The sequence below is a fragment of the Zalophus californianus genome, chromosome 12 (genome assembly GCF_009762305.2).
Source record: "Zalophus californianus isolate mZalCal1 chromosome 12, mZalCal1.pri.v2, whole genome shotgun sequence".
NCBI lineage: Eukaryota > Metazoa > Chordata > Mammalia > Carnivora > Otariidae > Zalophus > Zalophus californianus.
The window spans coordinates 51,984,173-52,009,338 of record NC_045606.1 but is presented as its reverse complement, the minus strand read 5'-3'; the positions used below and the strand labels follow the sequence as shown (position 1 = coordinate 52,009,338).

General features: G+C 39.1%; 1 protein-coding gene across 8 annotated transcripts in view; it reads right to left on the bottom strand.

Annotated features, from left to right (window-relative positions):
• ITGB8 (integrin subunit beta 8) overlaps positions 1-10,962 on the bottom strand; it is a 79,658-nt gene extending 68,696 nt beyond the window's left edge. For 2 of the 8 annotated variants that reach the window (XR_003516405.2, XM_027573555.2), the window contains exon 1: positions 8,862-10,205. Coding sequence is in view for 2 of the 8 variants with exons in the window: in XM_027573555.2 (XP_027429356.1) it covers positions 8,862-8,988 (127 nt within the window). In the remaining 6 variants the exon portion in view is untranslated. Of the gene's footprint in view, positions 1-8,861; positions 10,206-10,379; positions 10,560-10,602 lie in introns of those variants that run through there. The other 6 variants (XM_027573557.2, XM_027573560.2, XM_027573559.2 and 3 more) reach the window with 5 other exon arrangements.
• Positions 10,963-25,166: the final 14,204 nt, after the last annotated feature.

Below are 25,166 nucleotides of genomic sequence, written 5' to 3'. Positions count from 1 at the left end.
ATTTTATATATATAATATATATTTTATCATACATATGTTTATATATATATAAGCACATGCATAATACATATATTTGTCCTTTTCAATTAGAATGTAAGCATCATGACAGCAGGAATTTTGTTTTGCTCTCTACTGTATTCCTAGTGCTTGGGTAGAGCCTTTGATGTCTCAGCATCAAACTTCTCCCTGAAGGGACATAATCCCTTGTGTTCCCTGGATGGCCCCCTCAAAGAAGAGTGACAAGGATAAGAAGGGCCTGCCCTTAATGAGAGGGCGACCAGGGAATACACTAAGGGCATTCACAAGTGCATCCATGGAATGGACTTTAAGAACCATGCCCCTCAGGCACTCAAAGAGGGCCTGGAAATTTTCCATGAAGGAAAAGGGAACTCCAGATATGTGCATTGACACCAGGCTCAACAGAGCTCTCTGGGTCAAAGGAATAAGGAATGTCCTGCACTGAATGTGTATTTGGTTGTCCAGAACACATAAAGATGAAGATTCACTAAATAAGCTCTATATTTCTGTTTACCCATGTACTTGTCACAGCTTTCAAAAATCTATAGTAAATATGGGGCGCCTGGGTGGCTCAGTTGGTTAAGCAACTGCCTTCGGCTCAGGTCATGATCCTGGAGTCCCTGGATCGAGTCCCGCATCGGGCTCCCTGATCGGCAGGGAGTCTGCTTCTCCCTCTTACCCTAACCCCTCTCATGTGCTCTCTCTCATTCTCTCTCTCTCTCAAATAAATAAATAAAATCTTTAAATTAAAAAAAAATCTATAGTAAATATGGATAAAAACTAACTGCTGACCATCAAATAAAATCGTAAAACTGCAAAAAAAAAAAAAATCAACAGCAAAAACTTATGCCCGAAGAAAGCAATTGTAGTATATTCCTTCAGCCTAGAATATACTGGAAATGCTCTAAATAACCAATACTGCTAAGCATGGCTCATCACTGCAAATATTTAACAGCCAAAGAATTACCTACTTTAGTAAAAATTCATGGAGACAAAATAATGTAAATATATTAAACAATATAAAGTATCAAGCTATAATAGAGTAGCTCCAAGCAGCTAAGAATGCCACAAGTCTTATGATGATCAGCCGTGTCACCCATATACTGTGATTTTGTCCCTTTGAACACTTTTGACTGAACAGGTAACCACATACTTAGCAGATCAGTCTCTTTTTCTTTCTCTCTCATAACCACAAGTCATACACATCTGTAACACATTGGAAATCCTATGTGAGGCACAGTTACCGTCCAGGTTACTCCCATAAAGCCACATGTCTTGTTTCCATTCTCACTATGACAGGAAACTAACCATAGTGAGGTATATTTAAGATGAGCTGAGAGCGTTTGGGAGCTTCCACCTGAGGTATGCTTGGATCATGCCCCCAATTCACAAATCAGTATATTCCCATCTGTGGTTATTCTGTGCCAGTAACATTGTTACAGCATAGGACTCAGGAATCCCCACAGGAGTGTGTGAAGGTCCTCTTTCATCTGACAGTCACAGTGAGTATATAACTTAGAGCAACATCCAGAAATTTTTTGAAGAAGGTAAGAGGCAACATAACAGAGTTCAAATCTCATCTCTTCTACTTACTAGCTAGGTGACTTTGAGCCAGTTATTTCCTCTGGGCTTCAATTTCATCATCTCTAAAACAGAGATGATAATTCTACCTATCTTATAGTATTAGTATGAAGATTAAATTAATGTGGTGTATCAGTTAGATCAGTGAACAGTATAGAGTGAGAGCTACCCAAGTGTTTGTTACATGACATGAGCATTATACTTTCTTTCCACTACATATAGAAGTCACCCTTACATGACTTCTTTAGGATATAATTGGGAAAGTGACATTTTTAGAGATTAACAATTAGGTCACCTACTTAAGCTCAGTAATTTAATTGTTCAATTTAATAAAATACAATATGAATCATCATAAAATATTATTTTTTCTATGGCTGCTTTTATTTTATAATCAATAAACAGCTTCCAGAATGCATTTCATATATAACTGGAGAAGATATATAGGGCTCAGCATTCTCATGCTGGCAAAACTCTAAATGTATAGATTTGGGCTGCAACAGGGACTAGTTTTGAGAACCAAGAAGTACTTAAGCATATACAGTACAGGGTTGGTTATGAATATCGTTAGATTATTTGATGAACATATAAAAAGACTATTTCCTTACATCAGTTTGGTAAGGTAAGATTCGATAATATCACAAGTAACACAATTTTTATAGCAGTTACTCAGTGAGACTCACCAAACCAGCAAAAAGACATCATTTAAATGACAGACTGCTATACAACAGGCATTTTCAAGGGGGATGCTTTGAGCATCTTAGCTTATTAAGTACAGGCAAGAGAAAGACTCCATAAAGGCAAATAGTTTATTACTTTTCAAGAAAACTGATGGTCCCCGTAGAGGATTGGCTCCTGTTTATTAGAGTCTAAAGAAACTGAGATCAAAACAATACCCTCTGACCCCCAGCTGGTGGACAGTAAAGTGACTGTGTGGGTGATGGTGGTGGTGGTGGTGGTGAACAAAATGAGGAATTTAACACACCCAACTGCTGATACCTGGATAGGTCAAATTTAACAGGTGTGGCAGAAAAGGCTCTAAACTGTTGAGCAACAAAACCAGGTTATCTCAAATACTTTGTTTTGAGGAAGGTTCATTCAAAATGGGGAATAGGAAGATTGAAAAGGCAATATAGTGTTGCTATATCATATTTCTCATGCCTCATAAAAATATTGGAATGAAAACTGATTATCGTATTTATCTTGTTATTGCCTATATTAAAACCTATTCAAAGATGACCTTTACTCTCCTAAATAATACCTCCCAACTCCTCTTTGTTTATTAAAATTATTAACTAATTTTGTTTTTGGTCTAATTAAGGCTTAATTAGCTTACCAGTTGTATACGTTCATGAATAAATAATTTATCTTTAAAACTTAAACACACATGGGAAAAAATTATCAGCTGGTACAATTATTTCTTTTATACCTGGTCGGTCTTATCTTTTTAAAAATATTTATTTGTTTATTTGAGAGAGCGAGCAAGTGGGGGGGAGCGGCGTAGGAAGAGGGAGAGAATCCTTAGGCAGACTCCCTGTTGAGCACAGAGTCCAACAGGGGGCTCCATCCCAGACCCTGAGATCAGGACCTGAGCTGAAACCAAGCCCTGGATGCTCAACTGACTGAACCACCCAGGTGCCCTGCTCAGTCCTACTTTTTTTTTTTTTTTTAGGATTTTATTTATTTATTTGCCAGAGAGAGAGAGAGAGAGAACAAGCAGAGGGAGCTGCAGACAGAGGGAGAAGCAGGCTCCCCACTGAGCAGAGAGTCTGATGTGGGGCTCGATCCCAGGACCCTGGGATCATGACCTGAGCTGAAGGCAGACGCTTAACGACTGAGCCACCCAGGTGCCCCTGGTCAGTCCTACTTTTTACAGTCCTGTATATATGGTTCTACCACTTGAAGATACGGTATACAGTTCAAAAAAAAAGAAAAAAGAGGTTACAAGATTCATTCAACTTTTATCAAATGTGAATGGACAAAAAAAATCACAGCAAAATTGGCTTATTAGGCAATTTTTTCATGTCTATACTAAATATAGAAATACCTTTGTTTTTTCTTCTGGAAGAAGGTTCTGTTATTATCTAATAAATATAGTGGGACTTGATTCTTCAGTTCATCTCTTTGTTACAAAGATTAGAGAGGTTGAGAGAAAATAAATGAAGCCCTGTCTTGGAATGAACAGAGAATCAGTGTGATAACAAAACTGAGAAGAAATTTATTTATTCTTTCATTCATTCAACAAATATGTATTGAGCATCTTTTACATAACTGGCATTTCCATAACTAAAACAAGAGCAAAGTACCTTCCCTTATAAGCTATAATGTAGTTGCTGGGTTGGGAGCAAGAGAAAAAGACAGGAGACAAATATATAATATATCAGGGATGCTACTAGATATATATATATATATATATATATACACACACACACATATATATACACACACACACACACACACACACACACACACATATATATATATATATATATATATATATATATATATATGATCCCGGGTAAGGCACTAGATAGTGTTGATAAGGAGGACAGAGAGGGCCTCTTTGCTAAGATGATATTTGAGTAGACATCTGGAAGGACTAAGGGAGAGGGAATCAGAAATATATCTCATGGGAACACATTCCAGGCAGAGGAATAGTGAGTTCAAGATTGGAGGTAGGATCATGCATCATACATCCAAGGCATAGCAAGGATCAGTGTTGCTGGAACAGAGTGAGAGAGGAAAGGAGAATAAGGAGGTGAGGTCAGGAAGTCATCAGGATCCTGGAAGCCATGTAAAGACTTGGCCTTCAATTTGAGATAGATGAGAAGAAACCATGTAGAGCTCTGATGGGAGGAGTGACAGAATCTGAGGCACATTTTAAAAAGGTAAGTCTGGCTGCACTGTGAAGCAGAGAAGACAGTTTAGTAGGCATTCAATAGTTCAAGCAAAAAATGGCATGGACCAGAGTGGTGGTAGTGGAGGTGGTAAAGTGACTGTGGAATGTGAGAGAAACAGAAATCAAGGATGCCACCAAAGTGTTACCCTGTACTACGGAAGTGTGGCTGATCACTTAGTGAGATGAGGAAGAGTATGAAAGAAGCAAGCTTGGGGGAGAAAACTGGATGTTTGGTTTTGAATACATTAGGTTGATTTTGCCTTTAGACATACGGTGGAGATGCCCAATAGGTAGTTTGCTATCCCCTCTGGAGATCAGAGAAGGGGTCAGGACTGGAGTTGTCAGCATACAAGTGGTATTTAAGACCCAAAACTGTATTAGTCCATCTGAAGACTCAGTATATATCTAGAAAAGAAAGTTTGAGGACTGAGTCCTCAGCCACTTTGACATTTAGAGTTGGGACAGGAGGAAGAACCAACATCAGAGAGAGAGAGAAGGAGCTTAAACCAAGAGAATGTGGGTTCAGGAAGTCAAGGAAAGAAGTGTTTGGAAGGAGGGAGTGGTCGACAGTGTCAACTCACTGACAGATGATAGGCCAGTGGGATGAAAGCCATAAACAGGCTATCTGCTGTGGCGATAGGAAGGGCACTGTGATCTTAACAGGACCGTATAACTGCAGAAGTGGTTAACACAAGCCTGACTGCAATGGATTCAAAGAGAAGGTGAGGAGAACTGGAGAACAGCGAGAATGGACAACTCTTTCAAGGATTTTTGCTAAAAAGGAGAGGAGAAATAGAAGATGAGAGATATTACAACATGTATGGGTATGCATATGCTATAGATGATCCAGTAGAGAGGAGAAAACCTGACGATTCCAGAGACAGGGGGAACAATCCTTAAAACTGAAACCCAAAACAAGTTATACCTATGATTCCACTGGGATAAAAAAACTGATGTTCATCTGGGGAAGTAGATTTATTCATGCTATTTTTTTTCATATACATGCATACCAAAAAGCTGTTACATATGCATAGTTTTAAGAGAAATATTTTTAATGCAGCCGTAACAGAATCACTGAAAAGTAAATGGTTGAAACTATCTTTGTCTTTGCTTCCTCCCTCATTTCTGCATTTCTTCCTTTAAACATAGTAAACATTCCTGTAGTCCTAAATTTCAACTCAAAAATTCATGCTGTGAGACAAATAATAGTGTGTCTCCTCCAGTAGTACTTTGATTTACTGAAATATTTTAGGATAAAATGATACAAAATTTGCTTCAAGATAATCTTATTGGGGGAAGGACATGAAATGAGTAGGGGAAGAGATGAAAAAAGTTGGCCCTGAGTTGATAGTTGATGAAGCCTGGTGATGGGTGTATGGTGATTCCTTATACCATTTTCTCTGCTTCTGTATGTGTTTGAAAATTTCCAAATATAAAGTTAAAAATTAAAAGAAACCTACTGTCAATACCATACCCAATCCAAAGAAATCCATTACATGGTGAAATTTCTGGTAATTTGTTAACAGGTGAAGGAGCTATTTGAGGACACGGGAATTTTTCAGTTCTTTTGCTTTCATATACAGCACAAACTTTTTTTTTTATCAGAAAGTGTCTCAGTTGCTTTAAGATAGAATTAATTTGGATGCTTATTGTACAAATATTTTGGAAAACTGGACTTCTAAAAATGAAGCCTTGATTCTCTTAAAAATCCTCTTACTTTAGGTAAGCATAAAGAAATCTAAGAACACTTGTGATATGAAATATGTTCTGAGGTAAAATATTACAGTTATAAAACAATGCTAATCTAGCTGATTGTTATTTAAAAGAATAAATAGTTGATTATGCACAGAAGGTGAAATTTCATTGCAATAATAGCTAACATTTTTTAAAAAAATAAATGGTAATTTCTGAAATTTGTCACTCTTATATTGCTATATAAAAATTTAGGTAAAAAAAGATTTTTAACCTTTCAAAGCGAGCAAATGTAGAAACAATAGTGTTGCTACATTAACTCTTCAAATATTAACCACTAAGTATTCTTTAGTGTTTTCCAGTTACTCATTAACCATTTTATACTGTTATTGTTTCTCCAGTTGTCGGTGATTTCCACCAGGGAAAGTTGAAAAACATTTTTCTAGATCAGAAAAATAGTCAGATTTATTAACAACATCCCCCTTGCTCACCATATATTCATTATTAGAAGTCCACTATGTATTTGGGACCTATAGATCCTACTTCAAAAATTAAACCCAAAGTTATGTTGTTGTGCAGTTTATGGTTCCTTGTGTATGGCTTTATTGTCCTCAGCATTTCCTTGGTGTAACCTACTGAGCAAGGGAACAAAATTTCTTTTGTAACTGATACCTAAATTTCTATTCAGCTTTAAGCATCTAATTTGCACTGTGAAGACATATAATTTGAGACTTGTAGCTATATCATGAAAGTACAACAGTTTACGCTGATCTCTAATTTTCTGAGTTGTACTGGCTATAATTTAAATTTTTTGCATGATTTTAACTGCAACGCAAACCAGTATACATCAGAAACCTTTGTATATTGACAGAGACTGGGAAAAGGATGCCTTGTTTGGATTTCAGATAAGCATTCCCTTTTCACAACTGCAGGTGCAAGGGAGCCCATTCATAGTATTTGCTTCAAACCAGTTATAGTCACTGGATGGAAATACAATGCTATTGCATGAGAACTTGACTGATCTTTACAAGCACAATGAATATTTTTAAAATACTGTTATTAGTAGTAAATTTTAGAAGCCAGTAGCACTTTTTTGTCTATGTACTGGGGACAAAATATACTCTATTGACACAATCTTGGTCACTTTACTCTTGTGTGTGTATGTGTGCATGTTTACTAAATCTAGAAAAATACTTCATCACATATTAACACAAGATGGAATTATACTCGGTGGAAAATCTGCTGCAATCAATGCATAGTCCCACTGAAGAGATAATTGGTAATGAATGTTACTATTTCCTTTGCCTTCAAATTTCACTTATTTTGAAATAAACATATAAGCCAAAAAATAACCACAAGACAAAAATTTACTCTAATTGCTCTCATTTCACATAACTGGGTAACTCTCCTTTGAAACAAACATTAGACAACTATATGTGCAACAAATGAGTGAAAGTAGCTGGGTGTTTCCATGTTAAACTCTTACTTATAAGATTATGACTTGATCGTTTTTATTAGCTTCAGGCAGAAACATGCCACATCAATTGAAAGCATAAGAAAATTTTAGTCTACAAAACAATTACAACTCTACTTCAACAGGAGAGGTCAGAGAAAGGTGCTAACAGAATTTAAGGGCTTGATGACCAAACACAGATAAAGCAAGTTAAAAAAAGAAAAAAATTGGCAATAATCATTGTATTGGCAAAAATAAATGTTTGGCCTGTATTTAAAACCAAGAACTCATCCCAAATTGATGATTACTACTATTACTTACGGTACGTTTTACTGTTTGCTAAAAATCCAGTACAGCCACCTTAAATTTGCACGTAATTCAAAAGTGCCAACACACCTTTTTATGCACTATTTGACCTGAGCTTTTCTTGTGATTTAGGATGGGAGATATTGTCCTCATTTGTAAAATAAGGACAATATACATTATAAAGAAGTATCCTTTCCAAATCAAGGCAATTCTGATAGAAGTGGCTTGCCTGGATTGAAAGCTGTCAATCCTGGTCTAGGTTTCTGTCTCAGGGTCTTATTCTCAGGGGCTGATGTGACTGAGGGATTAATTAGCTAAGACTTTTTTTTTTTTTGAAGCTGAAAAAGTGGTGACTTAACGAATATTTTGCAAGTGTGTTTAATTCATTCAGGCTGAGCCCTATGATAGAAGAAACTGGATAGAGGATGCAGCCATCCTCTTCTTTCATGGACTCAAAACCAGAAAACTCACTCCCATTATTCCAATGTACCCTCAGCCTTGAATCAAATACTAGTGGTAGGTGGATCCACACGCAAAAAGATGGGGGGGGGGGATCCTCAAAGATGCCTTCAAGGAGGATGCCTTCAAGGATGGAGCAGAACCCCTAAATTGGCTTATGTAAATACGACTTTCCACTCTTCCAAACTTCCATTCTATTACTGCTCCCCCCAAACCCGGGAGCAAAACACATAGTCTTCTCGTACAATTAGTTACTGCTGTCACTCCGGGGCGGAAATACTTGACACCTGGCCTCCCTCGGGACGCCTGAATGGAGGACGCTGCCACACACCCGCCCTTCAGAAGTTCTCAGGGCAGTTGGAGGCTGACATTGGGCCACTTACCTGGCCAGGATGTTCGTCACAGCCCAAGACCTTTGAGGAAGAGAAGAAAACAAAAGAAAGCAGAACAACTTACCACTCTGGCCCAGTCCAAGAACAACTAAAAACACCCAGGCCGCCCGAAGGACCGGGGCAGGACCGGGCCGGCAGTTTTGCAGGCAGACAAATGCGGCAGTAAAAAAAGCCAGGGCGGAGCGGCACATAATGCAAAGCAGCCCGCACCGCGCCCGCCGCCTGGTTGCTATCCGGCTGCGCGCTGGCGACTCCCGGGCGCACCTCGGGGCCCGCGGGCCAAGTGTCGCTAGGACGTTGCCCGCAGGCCCAGCAGGCGGACCCTGCGGCTCGGAGCAAGCAGTGCAGGTACGCTGGCCCGGACACCGCTTGGCATCTCAGGGCCCCCGAGGCCCTGCCAGCTCGGCTCGGCGGGTCCCGCGGTCTCCGCGAGAAGCACCTCCTCTGACGGTCAATGGCCCGGGGCGGCGACGCGAGCGAAGCCTCCGCAGCCCGCTCTGGGACAAAGAAAAGAGCTTTTGTTTCTCTCCAGCCGATGGGGCTTCTGCTGCATAAATCAGCTTAGTGAACAGCCAAACAGAATCAAACCCAAACAAAGCCCGAAGCCTGGGGGAAAAACCAGCCTAAAGTACTATCACTGGGTGATGCTACATCTGTGGGAGGGGACGCCGGCGAGGCCGAAGGGGAAAAAAGTCGATGGCGCATCAATCAGCGCGAGCTAATAATTCCACAGGTGGGCAGGGAGGCCAATTCCACTTAGTTACAGCTCTGCAGCCTCGTCAGCTGAGCAGCGGGCAAAGTCAAAACGGCAATGTCCTGGCTGGCGAGGGAGGAAGCGCGGGGTGCCAGCAGCTGGGGGAAACGGCTCCGGCAGCACCCTAGAAGTCCCCGCCGGCGTCCGCGGACACAGAGCGAGGCATAGCAGCTCCCCGCTTGGCCGGGAGTGGAGCGCACGGCCGCTAGCACAGGAGGGGAGGTTCCGCGAGGGTGCAGTAGCCCGGCCTCGCGGGGCGGGAGCTTCGTGCCCTCGTCCTTCTGGCCCCCAGTGTGCGGCTCAGGCGTCCCGCCGTCCAGAACCCGGGCAGCTGGCGCACTCTGCGGTGCACCCCGCGAGGAGGCGAGGGGCGGGGGAGCAGTGGTCCTGCTCCGGCCCCGGGGTAGGGGGGCTCCCGAAGTGTGGATAGCTGGGCGCGCTCTGGGCCGCGAGTTGCTAGGAAACCGCCCCACGCTACCCAGCGCCTTGCCCCGGCCGCCTGCAGGCGCAGCGGCGGCTCCGGCGGCAGCAGCAGCAGCAAGCAAGAGCTCGGAGCAGCGTGGGCGGGACATTGGTGAGGCATGAAGTCACCGCGGCCCACACTTGCTCTTTGTTTTGCTCACTCCAGCCCTTTTTCTCCCCCTTGGCTCTGATAGTTGTCATGCCCACCGTTCACAAGAGCTCCCGATGCGTAGCTGCGCAACAAGAATCGCTCCCCCTGTTCCCTTTCCCCCTGCTCGCCGAATCCCTACAGCCCAACGCTCCCCTAGCCCGTACGAAGACTCGCTCAGTACTAATGGCAGCTGCGCACAAACCCCAGCCTCTCACCCGGGCACTCTGCGCTCCTTTGTTCGGAAAGAATCACTGCCCGGCAGCTGCAGCGTACAAAGCAGAGCATGGGGCCCTCTCCCCGCCCCCAACACCCTCCGTTCCGCGGGTGCGCACTGCCAACTCTGCTGGTAGATTTAGGAGCTCACCCTTTACCCCACCCCATGACCGTCCGGCATCTCCCCAACACTTGGAGAATTGATCCAGTCCGCAGAGGCCGTACCCAGAGCTGCTAGCTGAAATTCTCGCGCTTCCTTCTCCTCTCCGAGTCTCAACCCTGGGCTGAACAGCCTTGTTCTTCCCAGGGTCTGGTGGTGGCTCTGGGTTTTGCTAGTGACAGTGGGTCTTTTGACCTTAAGCGTCACCTTTCCAATAAACGGAACAAAGAAGTTAAAAAGTGCGGCGAAGCAAGAGAGAAGCAAAGGAGAGGACGAGACAGGGCGTTTCTGCCTGCTTGCAGCTCAGAAATTTAGGTGCAAAAAGGGAGCGGATATTAAGCTGGGCAACTGTTGGAGAAGCCGCGCGCCTCCTGGGATCCTTGTCACTACCACTCTAGGCCGGGGGAGGGAACCCAGTCCCCCGGATTGAAAACAAGGCACTGTTTCCAGTCTGAGACACAGGGTGATAGTTTTCTTTTTCCTCTAGGGGCAGGAGTGGTTCCCTGTGGTAAAGTCTGACCTCTCATTTTTCCACTAGCAGCCTGCCCGAAGTCTTTCATAGGGCACCCGCCTCTTACAGGCATCAGACCAGTCCAGCCAGGTCAAGGTGAAATATGCGGGAGTTTCCCCTCCTTCTTATTTGTTTAACAGTTTCCATCTCCATATTTGGAATAAAAAAACAAGTAGGAGGCTTTCTCTGTCTCTTACTCTCTTTTTTTCTGTTTTCTAATTGTTAACTGAGTGAATGGAAAGTACCTGGTTAATAAGCCACAACATTGAAAACTCCCCCTTTTCAGGTGTGGACTGCGCATTGGGACCCACAGAATTAGCTAAGCAAACCAAGAACCCAGCTGGAAAATTACAAGTGCCCTACATCTACAAAGCAGGCCCTTTTGAGAGACCAAATGAATGTTCCAAACCTGAAAAACTGATACTTTTAAACACAATTCACTATAGGCAGTGTACTCTAAAGAGATAATTAAATCTAGCTCAGCTTCTTAACTCGTTTTCTTTCTTTGGTTCCAAGTTTGAACAGTTCTAGTTTTGCTTTAGGTGGTCTTAAAGGAAAGGCCTGGAAAGTGGCTGGGGTGGGGAGGAAGAGTTTAAATTTGAACACAAAAGGAGCATATTCACGCTCTCATTAGTCACTCTTCAATGGGGGAGCATGTGTATTTTCCAGAGATTATTTCACAGCCTTGAGGAATATAGCCACTATTGAGACAGGGTAGTGCTACAATGAGGAAAAAAAGTCAATTCATAATCCCTATAAGGACATGTCTGTAAGTGCACTCTACACTGTAAAGTAACCAACACATCAGAGTTTCATGACATATTTAAAAATCTAACTCTCAATGTTTTAAATGTAAATGGCAATTATAGTATTAAATAAAATGTAACTTTATGTAACTAATGATGTAGTTTTGTGATATGGAATAGATATGCACTAATTTTTAACTCTATACATATCTTCTGTGACTTACGATGAGATTATAAATCCATCATAAGTTGAAAACACTGTAAGATGGAAACGCACTTAATAGACCTAACCTACTGAACATCATAGCTTGGTCTAGCCTAAGTTAAACACGCTCAGAACACTTAACGTTAGCCTGCAGTAGGGCAGTATCATCTAACACAAAGTCTATTTTATAATGAAGTAATGAAATCTATTGAATACTGTATTGAAGGTGAAAAACAGAATGTATGTGTACAGAATGGTTGCGGGTGTATTGGCTGCTTACCCTTGTGGTAGCATGGCTGAATGGAAACAGTGGCTAGCTGAGGCTGTCCAGCATGAGAGGTAGGTATTCTACCACACGACCCTAGCCTGGGAAAAGATCAAAATTTAAATACAGTTTCTACTGAACTCATATCACTTTTGCACCATTGTAAAGCAGAAAATTGTGAGTCAAATTGTCATTAAGTCAGGGACTGCCTGTATTGCTAGATGTCTCTATATTCTATATATTCTCCTTACTAGGCCAAAACAACTGTGTAGCAAGAGGAATAAAACGGTTTGGAAATCTGTTGCAGGAAATTTTTGAGCCCTTTAAAAAGAAAGACTTCCATGTTTTGTTAGATGAAACCCATGCAACTATGTATCAGGATGCCAGTTTTATGGAGTTGTTGAAGAATAACTACAGTTCCGTTTATCACCGCTTCCCAGTTGTAAAGAGGTTATAATTCTGGTTATCAAAATAAACTAAGACAGTATCCCAGCTGAGACTGTGATCCTGGCAAGTTATTTACAAACAAGTTATCTGTACATTTTGGGTTGTAAAGATAAAAGTGAATTCTCCTGAGCCCTGCAAATCATCTGTAGGGTTTCTTTCAGTAAATAAAATTAGGGCCCAGGAACAAAGTTGGCTTTTTTCCAATAAGTGTCATTGGTCACCACAGCTCATCCTTTTTTCTATAAGAAAATATATAAGATACTGTGAAGAAATATGGTATTGTTATCTTCATCATATTACCTGAAGAATTCTAACAGAAAAAAAATGTTCCAAAAGATGGTTAGTTGATTAATTCCTGTTTCTATGATGTTTTGCTCTCTTGCTTTGAAATTTCTCACAGCTAATTTTTCATCATTTGTGGCAATGAGAGCAAATGAAATTCACAGATAGTCTAAAAATAACATTTTAGCTATTCATTCCAGTCTTCCTATCATGAGATTCTTTTAGTTGCTAGTAAGTCATAAAATTAGATGAATTAAGTTTCTTCCCTACTCCTTTGATTTCTCCTTAACCTTGATTTCTTGCTAACTCAGTTTATGGTGAGAAATGAATAGGCTATAGATGGATAGCGGCAGTGAGAGAGACATTTGAGAGACTGCTCCTTTTAGTGTGTATTTCGTCTTTAACTAGATTTTGTCCAAATTATTGACCTCCTGGATACAGTTAAAACCATACGTACATTTTAGTATTATATCTTTCTGAAGTTAGGATCAGACATTCAGTAGGTCGTAAGCAGATGTTCACAAGTTGTCTATAATCTTGCTTCATCTACAGCTCTAAGGAGTTGATGAATGATCCAGTAAGTGGGATTTATTATTGTGACTATGACTTCTAGCTTCTTCCAGTGATAAAGAACATAAGCCACTGGAAGGCAGTTTTCACTGAAATATGACATGAAGTAGTGTTCTTCATACTGTGAACTGAAGACTGCCTACAATCTAATCATCTGTTGAGTGATTTCTTAGCTCTATTCTAGGAGACTATGAATTCATAGATATGGTGTGGTATCCAGAGTATTTATTATTATAAGATCCTTAAATGTTTCCTTAAGTACTGAGGTTCAAGAACCCCTACCATAATAGATTAATACAGAAACTCCTCAAAGGCCTCTTGTGTGCTTATTGACAAACTCCAGTGCAAGATGCAAAGTCAAAGAAAAATGAATTGCAGGAGCTAAAGTATCTTCTCAAGGTATTCTTTGAATGATTAACTCTGTAAGATGTTTTTGGAAACGGACTTCCATGACTAAGTTTGGGAAATGCTGGGTTAAAGTTAAGTAAAATCCTTTCCTGGAGGATTTTCCAAAAACTTATACAGGCTACATGCAACTGGATTCTCCAAAGAAAGAACCCTTTTCCAGAGAACATTTCACAGACTAATTTCCATAAAGCACACTGCTAAATGAATCCAACTTTATGAAAGTGGAAACTAAGAACCAGATTGGTGGGGAGACTGACCTTACTTCTTCAAGAGAATTATTGAGCAGACATAAATCAGAGCTCTGAGTCTTGTCCACTACCTCATATCAGTGATGACTTTTGGTTTCAAGTAACAGAGTCAGACTGTGACTGCCCTAAGTGAAAAGGGAAATTATTGGAAGGAAATTGCGAGCTCACAGAATCAGTAGGAGGCTGAGAAACCAGGACTGAACAAGGTCAAAAACCAAGGGAGGCATAAGCAAGGGCAGCAGGCATCCGGCAAACAAGAATCCTTTTCTAGTCATCCCTTCGTCTTTGTACCACTTGATCAAGATTCAGAATCCTGGCTGGAAATGTCGAATTTTCAGAACGTTAGTCACATGACAGTCCCCTGGCCTTATGGGGGTAGAGGGAGAGGAGGAGGAGGAGCTCTCTCCTTTGGCTTCCTCCGTGGAAAATATAATACTCTTTCCCAACAAGATGGCACAAAATCGCATAGGTAGATGAAGGAAGCCCTGTAAGGTGGCAAATGCTCATCACTCAGATACCCTGCTTTGCATTACAGTTGGATTTGGGGTCACAATGCCGCTTTAATTTAACTACCCTGCCTACTAACTGATACTCTGGTTGGTAATATTAATTATCTTCATGGGTACTTTTGGAATGAAACATTTTCTATGTTCACAATCTAATCCTAGCTTTCTGTTATCTTTCTTTAAGCTGCAGTTGCCCACAGTGATAACTTTATTCAAATCTATTCTTCACTGGCTGCCTTTTCTTCCCTCATTTCCTTACTGTTCTCTAGCATTTCCTTGTCTTAGGGTGCTCTTCTGGAGGAACCTAACTAAGACAAATAATAATGAGCCTGGCAACCACACTCTCTGGAGTCCTCCATGTGTGAATTTGAATTTTATTCTTGTCTAGCTATTAGGCAACCCACAGAATAAAAAGCACAGGAGCTTTGGAGCCTGAAAGAAAACTGTTTGAATCTGTTACTTAACAGCTGTAGAACCACAGGCAAATTAATTACCTTCTCTGAGCCTCAGTTTATTCACTTACGCACAACAAAATTAACATAACTACCAAAATTGCAAATTAAAACAATGAGATACCAGTGTACTTCTATTGGAATGGCCAAAATCCAAACACTGACAACTGGTAAGGTTATGGAGCAGGGGGAAACCTCATTCATTGCTGGCATGGAGTGCAAGAGGTACCACCACTTTGGGAGAGTTTCATGGATTCTTACAGAACTAAACTAAACACTCTTTCCATATAATCCAACAGTTGCGCTCCTTGGTAGTTACCTAAAGAAGCTGAAAATTTATGTCTACACAAAAACCTGTACATGGAGGTATATAGCAGTTTTATTCATAATTGCCAACACCTGCAAGCAATCAAAATGTTCTTTCATAGGTGAAGGGATAAATAAACTGTGGTATATCCAGACAATGAAATATTATTCAGTACTAAAAAAAATGAGCTATCATGCCATGAAAAGGTATGAAAGAACCTTAAATATATATTGCTAAATAAAATAAGCCAATGTGGAAAGTCTACATAATGTATGATTCCAACTATATGACATTCTGGAAAGGCAGAAGTGTGGGAATAGTAAAAAGATGGTTGCTAGGGTAAGGGGGGAGGGAACAATAAATTGATGGAGCACAGGGCATTTTTAGGGAAGTTAACCAACTCCATATAATACCACAGTGGTGGATACATAACAGTGTACGTTTGTCAAAACCCATAGAATGTACAACATCAAGAGTGAACCCTAATGTAAATTATGGACTTTGGGTGATAATGATGTGCCAGTATAGGTTCAGTCATTGTTTCAAGCGTACGTCTGTGATATGGGATGTTGACAGTGGGGAAGACTATGCTAAGAGGCATATGGGAACCCTCTATACTTTCCATTCAATTTTGCTGTGAACTTAAAACTACTCTAAAAAGTAAAGTTGAGAGGCATCTGGGTGGCCTAGTTGGTTAAGCACCGGACTCTTAATTTCAGCTCAGGTCATGATCTCGGGGTCGTGGGATTGAGCCCAACGTTGGGCTCCACATTCAGCAGGGTGTCTGCTTCCCCCTCTCCCTCTCCCTCTGCCCCTCCCCCTGTTCTTTCCTTCTCTCTCTCTCTCTTTCTGAAATAAATAAATCTTCTAAAAAAATAAAAAGTAAAGTTGATATAACACACACACAAAACTACCAATACGATTATTGTGAGAATCGAAGGAGAGATCATGTATGAGACATGTTAAAATTCATCATATATTTTCCAAGCAGTTTTTGCAATGGCAACTTAGATTATTTAAATTTCACAATATAAACAACATTGAAAATACATAAATACTTTTTTCAAGACTTGCATATTGTCATAAAAATACCATCAAATATTTTTGGTTTTGATGAATACATAACTTTCCTTTTCTGGTAACTATACAATTCTTTACCCACATTAGTAGATATAGTGAGCATGACTTAATATAGATGCCTGTAATCCTAGCATTCTTTAGGACGGTCTAGTTTTATGTCTCCTTAATCAAGCAAAATTGTTCTGCAATCTTTTCAGCCTGAAGTCATCCTTGTACAGTTTGGCATAAAACTATTTGAAAGCCTCACTTATTTGTACATGACGGGGACAATATACTTAACTGCCTTTTATTTAAAATCCAACATGTTTCAACTTATATGTAGTCAGGAGGGTAATATGAATATGTAGTGTATTTTAAATGTTTTTATTTAAAGCTTTATTGCTTGTGCTCTAAATGGGTAACAATGTTAAGGACCCACAGCTGGTTTTCCCAAATAAAGGTATCAGCAGATATTAAAAGGACAACATTTCACCATTGACATAGTTCATCTGTGGAGCCTGGATGGTATGTGGACTGATTTGCACATCATTACACAGCTAAAGGCCTTTCTGAACTTCAATAACTCAGAGTGAGCCCGCTACTAAAATTTTCCTTCTCAGCATTTTCTCATGATCACATAGCCTCTGGAGAATGAAGTCACTACAAAATTTAAATTATTCTAATCAGATTCACATGGCATTTTTATACTTGGAATGCTTCCATTCTCAGCCCCCTTCTCCAATTTCAAAATTACTTCATGTTTCACCTTGAAGAATGTGACCTTTTAACATAGTGAGGAAATTCTTTGTAAATTAGGCACAGGATATTCAATTTCAACATTCATTTAACAAATATGTAAATATTTATTGAACATTTGCTATGTGTAAAGTGATAGATCCTATGGAAAATATAAGCTTCAGTAAAATCCAGTCCTTTTCTCAAAGATATTTAATCTGATTTGGAAGTAATATGTAATAATAAAAAAAATGACTGAGTTGATAAATAGGTCAGAAATAGACTCTAACATCAATAATAATTGAATATAACACAAAATATGCTTTGAAAATTGATGGAGAGGGAATAAATACTTTAACAAATGGTATTGGGATAATTGTGAGTTTTGGGAAAAAACAATATTAACTTAGAAACTTACTGTATACCCAAATGCATTCATGATGGATTAAAGGGCTTAAGTATAAAACTACAAGACTATTTCTATTTTTTTCTGATATTGCCAATAAAATTTCTCTCTAAAATGTAAAGATTATTTATCCAATTTCAAAAGAACAAATCAATAAGTTTGATGATGATTTATTTAAAACTTAGGTGTTTATACGTACTTCAGAAAAGGGTATAAATAATACCATAGGATGTGTTCGTAGAAATCATTAAGAAAACATTTACTCTACAGTAGATTAATGTGCGACACTAATTTCACGTCTGGGAAGTTAGTCTTCCAAAGATTCAGAAATATAAGAAAATTGTTTATAAAGATGCACATTTCAGTATGATATACAATAACAACAAAAAATGCAATGATATTTTGGTCATTTGAACCCTTTTCAAGCTAAACTAGCAGAGAAGATTATCAAGGGTTTTTGTTTGTTTTGTTTTTAAGATTTTATTTATTTGAGATAGAGAAAGAGCACAAGTAGGGGGAGCAGTAGAGAGAGAGAGAAACAGACTCCCTGTGGAGCAGGGAGCCTGACCCAGGACTCAAGTCCAGGACCCTAGGATCATGACCTGAGCAGAAGACAGACACTTAACCGACTCAGCCCTCCAAGCACCCGGGAGCTTTCCTTCTGAAACGAAAATCTAAACTTGTTATTCTTTTCTTAAACCTTTCTATGGTTCTTCTTATGCTATTTCCCAGCTTTCTTTAAGCCATGAAAGAGAACTTTAGTTAGCATCAACTATGAAACCTTGAATATTCTGGTCCCAAATCACAATTCCCAGCACTATTTTGTATGACATCTCCCTTGACTACCTTATGCTCTACAGAAGAGAATCCTGATTTTCTATAAGCACTTTCACTTGTCTTTTCACAGGCCTTAATATCAGCTGGATATTTTTCCTCTACCCCTTTTTCCTTTCCATTTGTCCCACTTGATTGTTAAGAATAATTTCTAATACCATTTCTACCAAGTCTTTTAGGATTTCTCTTGGCATAATCTATAATATCTTTCACTTTTAAGTAATCTTTAAATAAAAATTTTTCATTTAAAAAGTAATATCTTTTTATTATAGAAAATTTGAGGAATATATTGCATTTTCATGCCGAATTTTATTTGCCAAATTTTTATGTAGTTTTTTTCATACTGGATCTACCATTTTTGTTTTTAATATGCATTCTTCATGAACATCTTTCCACGTTATATTTTATTCCCTAGTGAGTTTGTTATTCAGTTTACTTAAATATGCTCCTTGATTCCACCAGATTCTTGGCAGTGAAACAGAGGCTTACTCAAACTGGGTAATTTGAGGAGAATTTGTTAATAAAGAGGCTATTTATAAACATGGGGGTAGAGTGTCAGTGATAATGCTATATTCTTGGGTTAGAAACCGTGGGGAGATTCGTCACTATCCTCAGGCTTCAAAGAGTAAAAGAAGGGTGCATTACTAAACCCCAGAGAAATTGAGTGTGTGGATATTACCTGGCAAGTTCTGTCACCTTTGTTCAAGAGTGACAGCCAGCCTGAGGTCATTTGCACAGAAAGGACAGGAAGAATAGTTGCCCCTACTTCATTCTTTTCCCATTCTCTGAGGTCCTGCTAAGACGTACCATGGGCGAAGCCCATCCCTAGGCAAGAGGCTGGAGCTATAGCAGGGTCCAGGCAGGCTGGCCCCTCAAGGCAGAGAGCGTAGTGGAGTGGAAAGCTGGTGGAACAAACAAAAGATGGCTGGCATCCCTTAGGATGGGATGTGGATTGTTTATGGTTTTTGATCATTTTAATAACAAACATATTTGCATAAATCTTTTTTTAAATTCTTAAATATTTAAGACTTTTTCCTTAGGAAAAATTTTCAAGGTGAAGTTACTGGGTCAAAGGTTAGATACATTCTCAGGGCTCTTGATACTTCCTGCCAAATAGCTCTGCTTTTCCAAAGGACCCAGAAAAATAAGAATAAAATGACTTGTTGAGTTTTGCCCAGTGAAGAGCCCAGCCCTGGGAAACGATTGTGTCTTTGGAAAAGGCATCTTAAGGCAGGCTCCCAGCAGGAAATGGAAAGCAGAGTTAAGCTAGATAATTGAAGCCTAAAGGGTAGGTTTTATGGAAGGGAACAAGTGATAGTGTAGTCTTCTGGGGCTTACAGCAGTAAGGAACTTTTAGCACCCTAGGCTTAAAGGGTCAAGAGGCAGTATTTCAAGGAACACACACACACACAAGGTATGGAGGAGCTGTATAAAGAAAGCTCCGGACAGGAAGAAAGGAACCTGTTGGTGAACCAGCAGGGGAAAGGCAGGGCAAATAAAGATCGTGATATCAATTTCTTCCTATCCTCCAAACTCCTGCCAGTGCCTCAGATGGGTCAAACCCAATGAAAGCTAGCAATAAAGTAACCCTTCAATGCAATCTATACTAGCTAGTTTCCTGGGACACAAAAAGGGTAGAGAAGGAAACTGGATGGGTAAATGGAAAATATCCAGCCTGTTTAGCTTCAAAGGAGATCAAATGGCCAAGGGAAAGGAGATTGGCTTTATTAAGATATCCATAATCTACCTTGGCAAGATTAGCAAAAGAAACATGAAAATTGCCCCTTACTCTAAATTTCACATCTTTGCCTAATTAGTAAGTGTTTGTATTGTTGTAAGCAAATGTCATTTTCCTCTTAAACATACCCCTAACTGTTTGCTTGAATTTCCTGGATCTTCTTGATTGACTGTGAAACACACATTTCAGAATCAAATATAAACACATGTTTTGTGTGGCCCTCATTCTATCTGCCGATAGAGTTGTTTAACTTTTTAAAAAAAAATTTTGCCAAATGCTTTAAAATCAGGAGGTATCATAAAATCCTACTTTTAGCTTTTGAACAGTCAGACTACTGGACACAACTGGGCCTTCATTTCTGCAAGGCACTGAGCTGAGTTGCATATCTGCTGCTACCTAAGAAGGAGCCCAGGCTCCTCAGTTTGCCACAGTCCTCACCACTCCCTGTTGTATTTTTGATCGTGTGTTACCGGTTTTCAATGCGATCATGCCACTGCTTTTCATATACCTAGGCTGGGTTTGCTCATATGTGTTACATGCCCAAGTCCTACAGACATTTAAGTTTGTGGTCCCTGCCCTAGTGGCTCACAGGCAAAGGAGGCCTCCGATTCTTTATTTTCTCAGGCTAAACTGAACACTGAATGTCAATGCAGCAGGAACTACATTCTGAAAATGGGAGGTAGTATAAGTAAAACTACTGACAAGCTTCTCACAATTCCCTTTACCAAATAATGATTGCCTGTTACCTGTCCTGTGTCCTGGCCCTCACCTCTTTCCATTATACTTCCTCCCTCTGATTTGATTGGATCTGCAGGAAGTGGCTTGGAATTAAAACAGCTTTTCTCCCACTAAAACAGATTTCTTTTTATGAAACTAGATACTTCCCAGATGGTTTTAGGCCCTGAAACTAAATAATAATATGGCTCTCTATTACGGACATTGAAGGTGGTGTTAGAGATTTGCTCAAGCAAAGATATATGTACAACTGGCCAACATCAGATTTTGTTACTTGCATAAAGTATTCAATAAGATATTGGGCCTAGCACCTTTAAGAAACTATTTGTCAACACTCCTTAGAATTATTAGAAAAGTTAAAAGACAACAAGAGTTTGAAGAACTTAAAGGTTTGTTTTACATATTTTACCCAGATAGCAAACAATATGTCTCTAGAGAAAGGAGAGAAGTAACAATGGGAGGCATAGTTGCCACATGACCTTACTTGAGAAGAACAAAAGAACTTGAAAAATCAGTCCAAAAACCTTACTCTGTCTTTGTTTTCTCTTACCTGTGTTAGACCCTAAGACAGAAGTTTCAAGGGCATATTAGAGTACACATACGTTTATGTTTTGAGGAAGGTGAAAAATAATTTTTGCTGACAGGAAACCAGATTGTTAAGGCTAACCAGGATTCAAAGAGATAAAGTTCTTGGTAGGACATCTTAAGATTAAGTAAGTGATTAAACCCCTTTAAGCATAACCTAAGAAGTTCTCTCAAAGTTCAATCATCCTGAGACCTAAAAGAACCTGGATCAGCTGTGTGAACAGGATCAGGAAGATTAGAGGTGGTACCCAAGTGCAGGTAAGGTGGAGAAAGGGGCAAAATCCAGGTGTGAGTGAGAAGTTTAAGGACTGAAATGAAGAGTGAGAGTTTTAGTAAGATAAATAAGGTCTGAGAATCTAATGTGAAACATGGCAGCTATAGTTGATAGCACTATATTGTATAGTTGAAAATTGCCACGGAGGTAGAAAAATGTTCTCATAAAAAAAAGATAAATATGTGAGGTGATTGATGTGTTAATTACCTGGATGGGGGGAGTTTTTTCACAGTGTATACTTATATCAAATCACCATGACATACACTTTAAATATGTTCTCATCTTATATGCCAATTATACCTCAGTGAAGCTAAAATTTTTTAAAAAGTAAGATTTTTAAACTAAATACAATATTTATCTTAGGTTTTTATCCTTATACTTTTTATGCTGAGTAAATCGTTACTGGACCAATTTATATCTTTATTCTCTTACTAATTCAAGAAACATATATAGAGCTTTGGTGTATCCCCATCTTTCTCCTAAGTGCTGGGATACAATAATTAATAAGACATAGTCTCTATGTCCTAGGACTTCATGATACACTGAGGAAGATAGTCATTTAAAAAATAACTACAATATAATTGTGTATTGCTTATATGAGCAAAGCTAGCAACATGTTTGGAACGTGTTAGGTAGTATAGGGAAGTGAAAATTTTACTCCATCTAGGAATCAGGAAAGGCTTTACATGAGAAAAGCTTGTGCAGGGTTTTGAAGAATAAGGAATGGATACTGGGATAATGAAGTGAATGGAACAGAATGTGCAAGAGCCCAGAGCTATTAAGTTTTATAGTGGGTTCCAGTTTGACTGTGGAAGGAAGTAGCCAATAATGAGGCTAGAGAGGTGTGTAGAAATAGACCACAGAAGACCCCGTTGGGCAAAGAGACTTTCTCCTGCAGATGATGGAGAGTCATTGTGAAGTTCAAAGCAGGCAGATGATGTGGTTATCTTGGCATTTTGGATATATCTTTCTGGTGTTAGTGTGGAGAGTGAATGTGAGAGGATGGGACTGGAGCAGGATTAGGTGAGATGTGCAAAGGACCTGGGCCAGGAAAGTGGCATTTGGTGATGGAGAGGAAATATTTATATTTAGGAGATTAAAAAAAGATATTTAGGGTATATTTAGTGATTAGTCAAGGAATATAAGAGGAAAACTAAGATATGCTGGGGAAGATAATTTAGAAGTGGCCCGAAGGAATTTCAGATGGAGATATCCAGAAGAGAGTTGGGAATATATGAATATAGGTTTGAAGCTTAAAAGAGAAGTATATACTGGTATTGATTTGAGAGTAAAAATATGCTAGGTGGTATATAAAGTCGTGGGTATTCTCTGGGGGAATATATAGAAGGATTATGCATCATGGCCAAGAAGAGGAATCTGTGAAACAACAATTGAAGGTTGAGACAGGATGGTCAATGAGGCAAGAGAACAAGGGTAGTAGAGACTCATTGATAGAAACCAAGAAAAGCTGAAGCATATCTAAAAGGAAAGAGTGTACTCCTTACAAATGCTACAGAAAATCAATTCTTATAAGGGCTTCAAATGCCCTATTAGTTTGGAACCCAGAAGATCACTGTTGTTGTTAGGGGGAGCATCCTCTGTGAAGGGTGTGTTAGAAGCCAGACTGTACTACGTGAACAAGTTGGACACATCTTTTGAGATGCTGACATGAGAGGAGGATGAGAGAGATCAGAATAACCTGAGAGAAACTTCTACATTTCTCAAAGAATCTTTATATATGCTGCCATATTAATATTTTTTATAAAATCAGTATGGAAACATTTGTTTGGTATCACAATATAAGCTATGTCTATAGGACAGCATATATGTTGTCAGTCTTCCTGGGGGTAGGAATTGACATTTCAGATTTCAGTCTAAGAGGAAATAAGTAATATGTATAAAACTTGACAGGGAAATTCAAATACCTCTGTGTTTCAAGGCATACTTAACTTGATGTCAGACGAAATGAAAGCTATGGAAACTGACTTTGCAGTACAATAGTCAAAATAATAGACTAAAATATATGCTATATTCATGTAAATTGGACACTGATACAGGAAAATAGGTAAAGCTCTGCTTCAGAGGCCAGATTCTTAGAAATAAAAGCTAGAAGGAACCTGGAACAATGGATAATTATTGAGTTGAATTTTAGGAATTAAGCCTTTTATGATACAAATAAAAAATTGGATAGTCAAAGGATAAAGTGATTTAATCAGAGTTGCTCAATGAATTAGTGACAGAAACCAGCATTAATTATATTTGACAGTTAAATTTGATTCTCATTCATTAAGTACATCTTATATGCCAGGGACTGTGCTAAGCACTTTCTATTCATTTTATCTTTTAATCTTCAAAGACAATTATGACCTCAGTACTATTATTATTATATTTGCAGAAGAGGAAACTGAGTCACAAGAGATAAAAGAACATGCCCAAGATGATTTTTTAAATGGTGGAGTTAGCAATTAAACCTAGGCAATCTGCCTCAAGAGTTACGTGCTCTTACTCATGACCATCTTCTACCAGATATAGGCACATACACTGTATAACTATTCCTTGAAAGTTTTAGAGACATTCAGCTTTCTCTTTCATAGATAGGGATCATATGTACAACATTAAAGATTCTTTTTGGTTTGGGGCTTTAATGGGAAAGAGTTAAAAACAGAAAAGTTACAATGCGATAATTGAGAAATTTAATTTATTAAATTGGTGTTTTCCTTTGACAAATAAATTTTGAAAAGAAAAACATAGTTTTGATTTTTTTCTTTTTACCACAAATGTAATGTAATAATAACATGTTCAGAAAAGCTTATTGTCATGATGAAATAACACATTTTTGCCAAGGTAATTATTATAATAATAGGCTATTTCACATTTTTCCCTTCTCCACCCAAGTCATTTTTTTTTTAATAAGCAGACTTTCATCTGCTTAGCATATGAGACAGATAGCAATGTATTTGCCTAACTGGTTGTTTTATTTGGGGGGTGGCAAAGCAAGTTCACATCCTATCAACAACTTTAGTCATCATCTTGAACTATGTAAATCATAAAAATTATTTGAGTTAGCATGACACTCCAGTGTTAAAATTCAAAGAATATTAACTGATGTTTTTATATTCATCTTAAGCAATTAATGGAAAATCCAGTAGAGCTGATTTTATTGGTGGAGAGGTGCATAGCACACCGAGGCCACTATACCTGAATTGGCTGTTCAGCATTTACTAAGTGGTGCTGCTTACTGACTTAACAAGAATTAACTAAGCCTTAGGGTTTTCTTCCAGCCCAGATAAGTACAGAAGAATGAAATGAGAGTCTG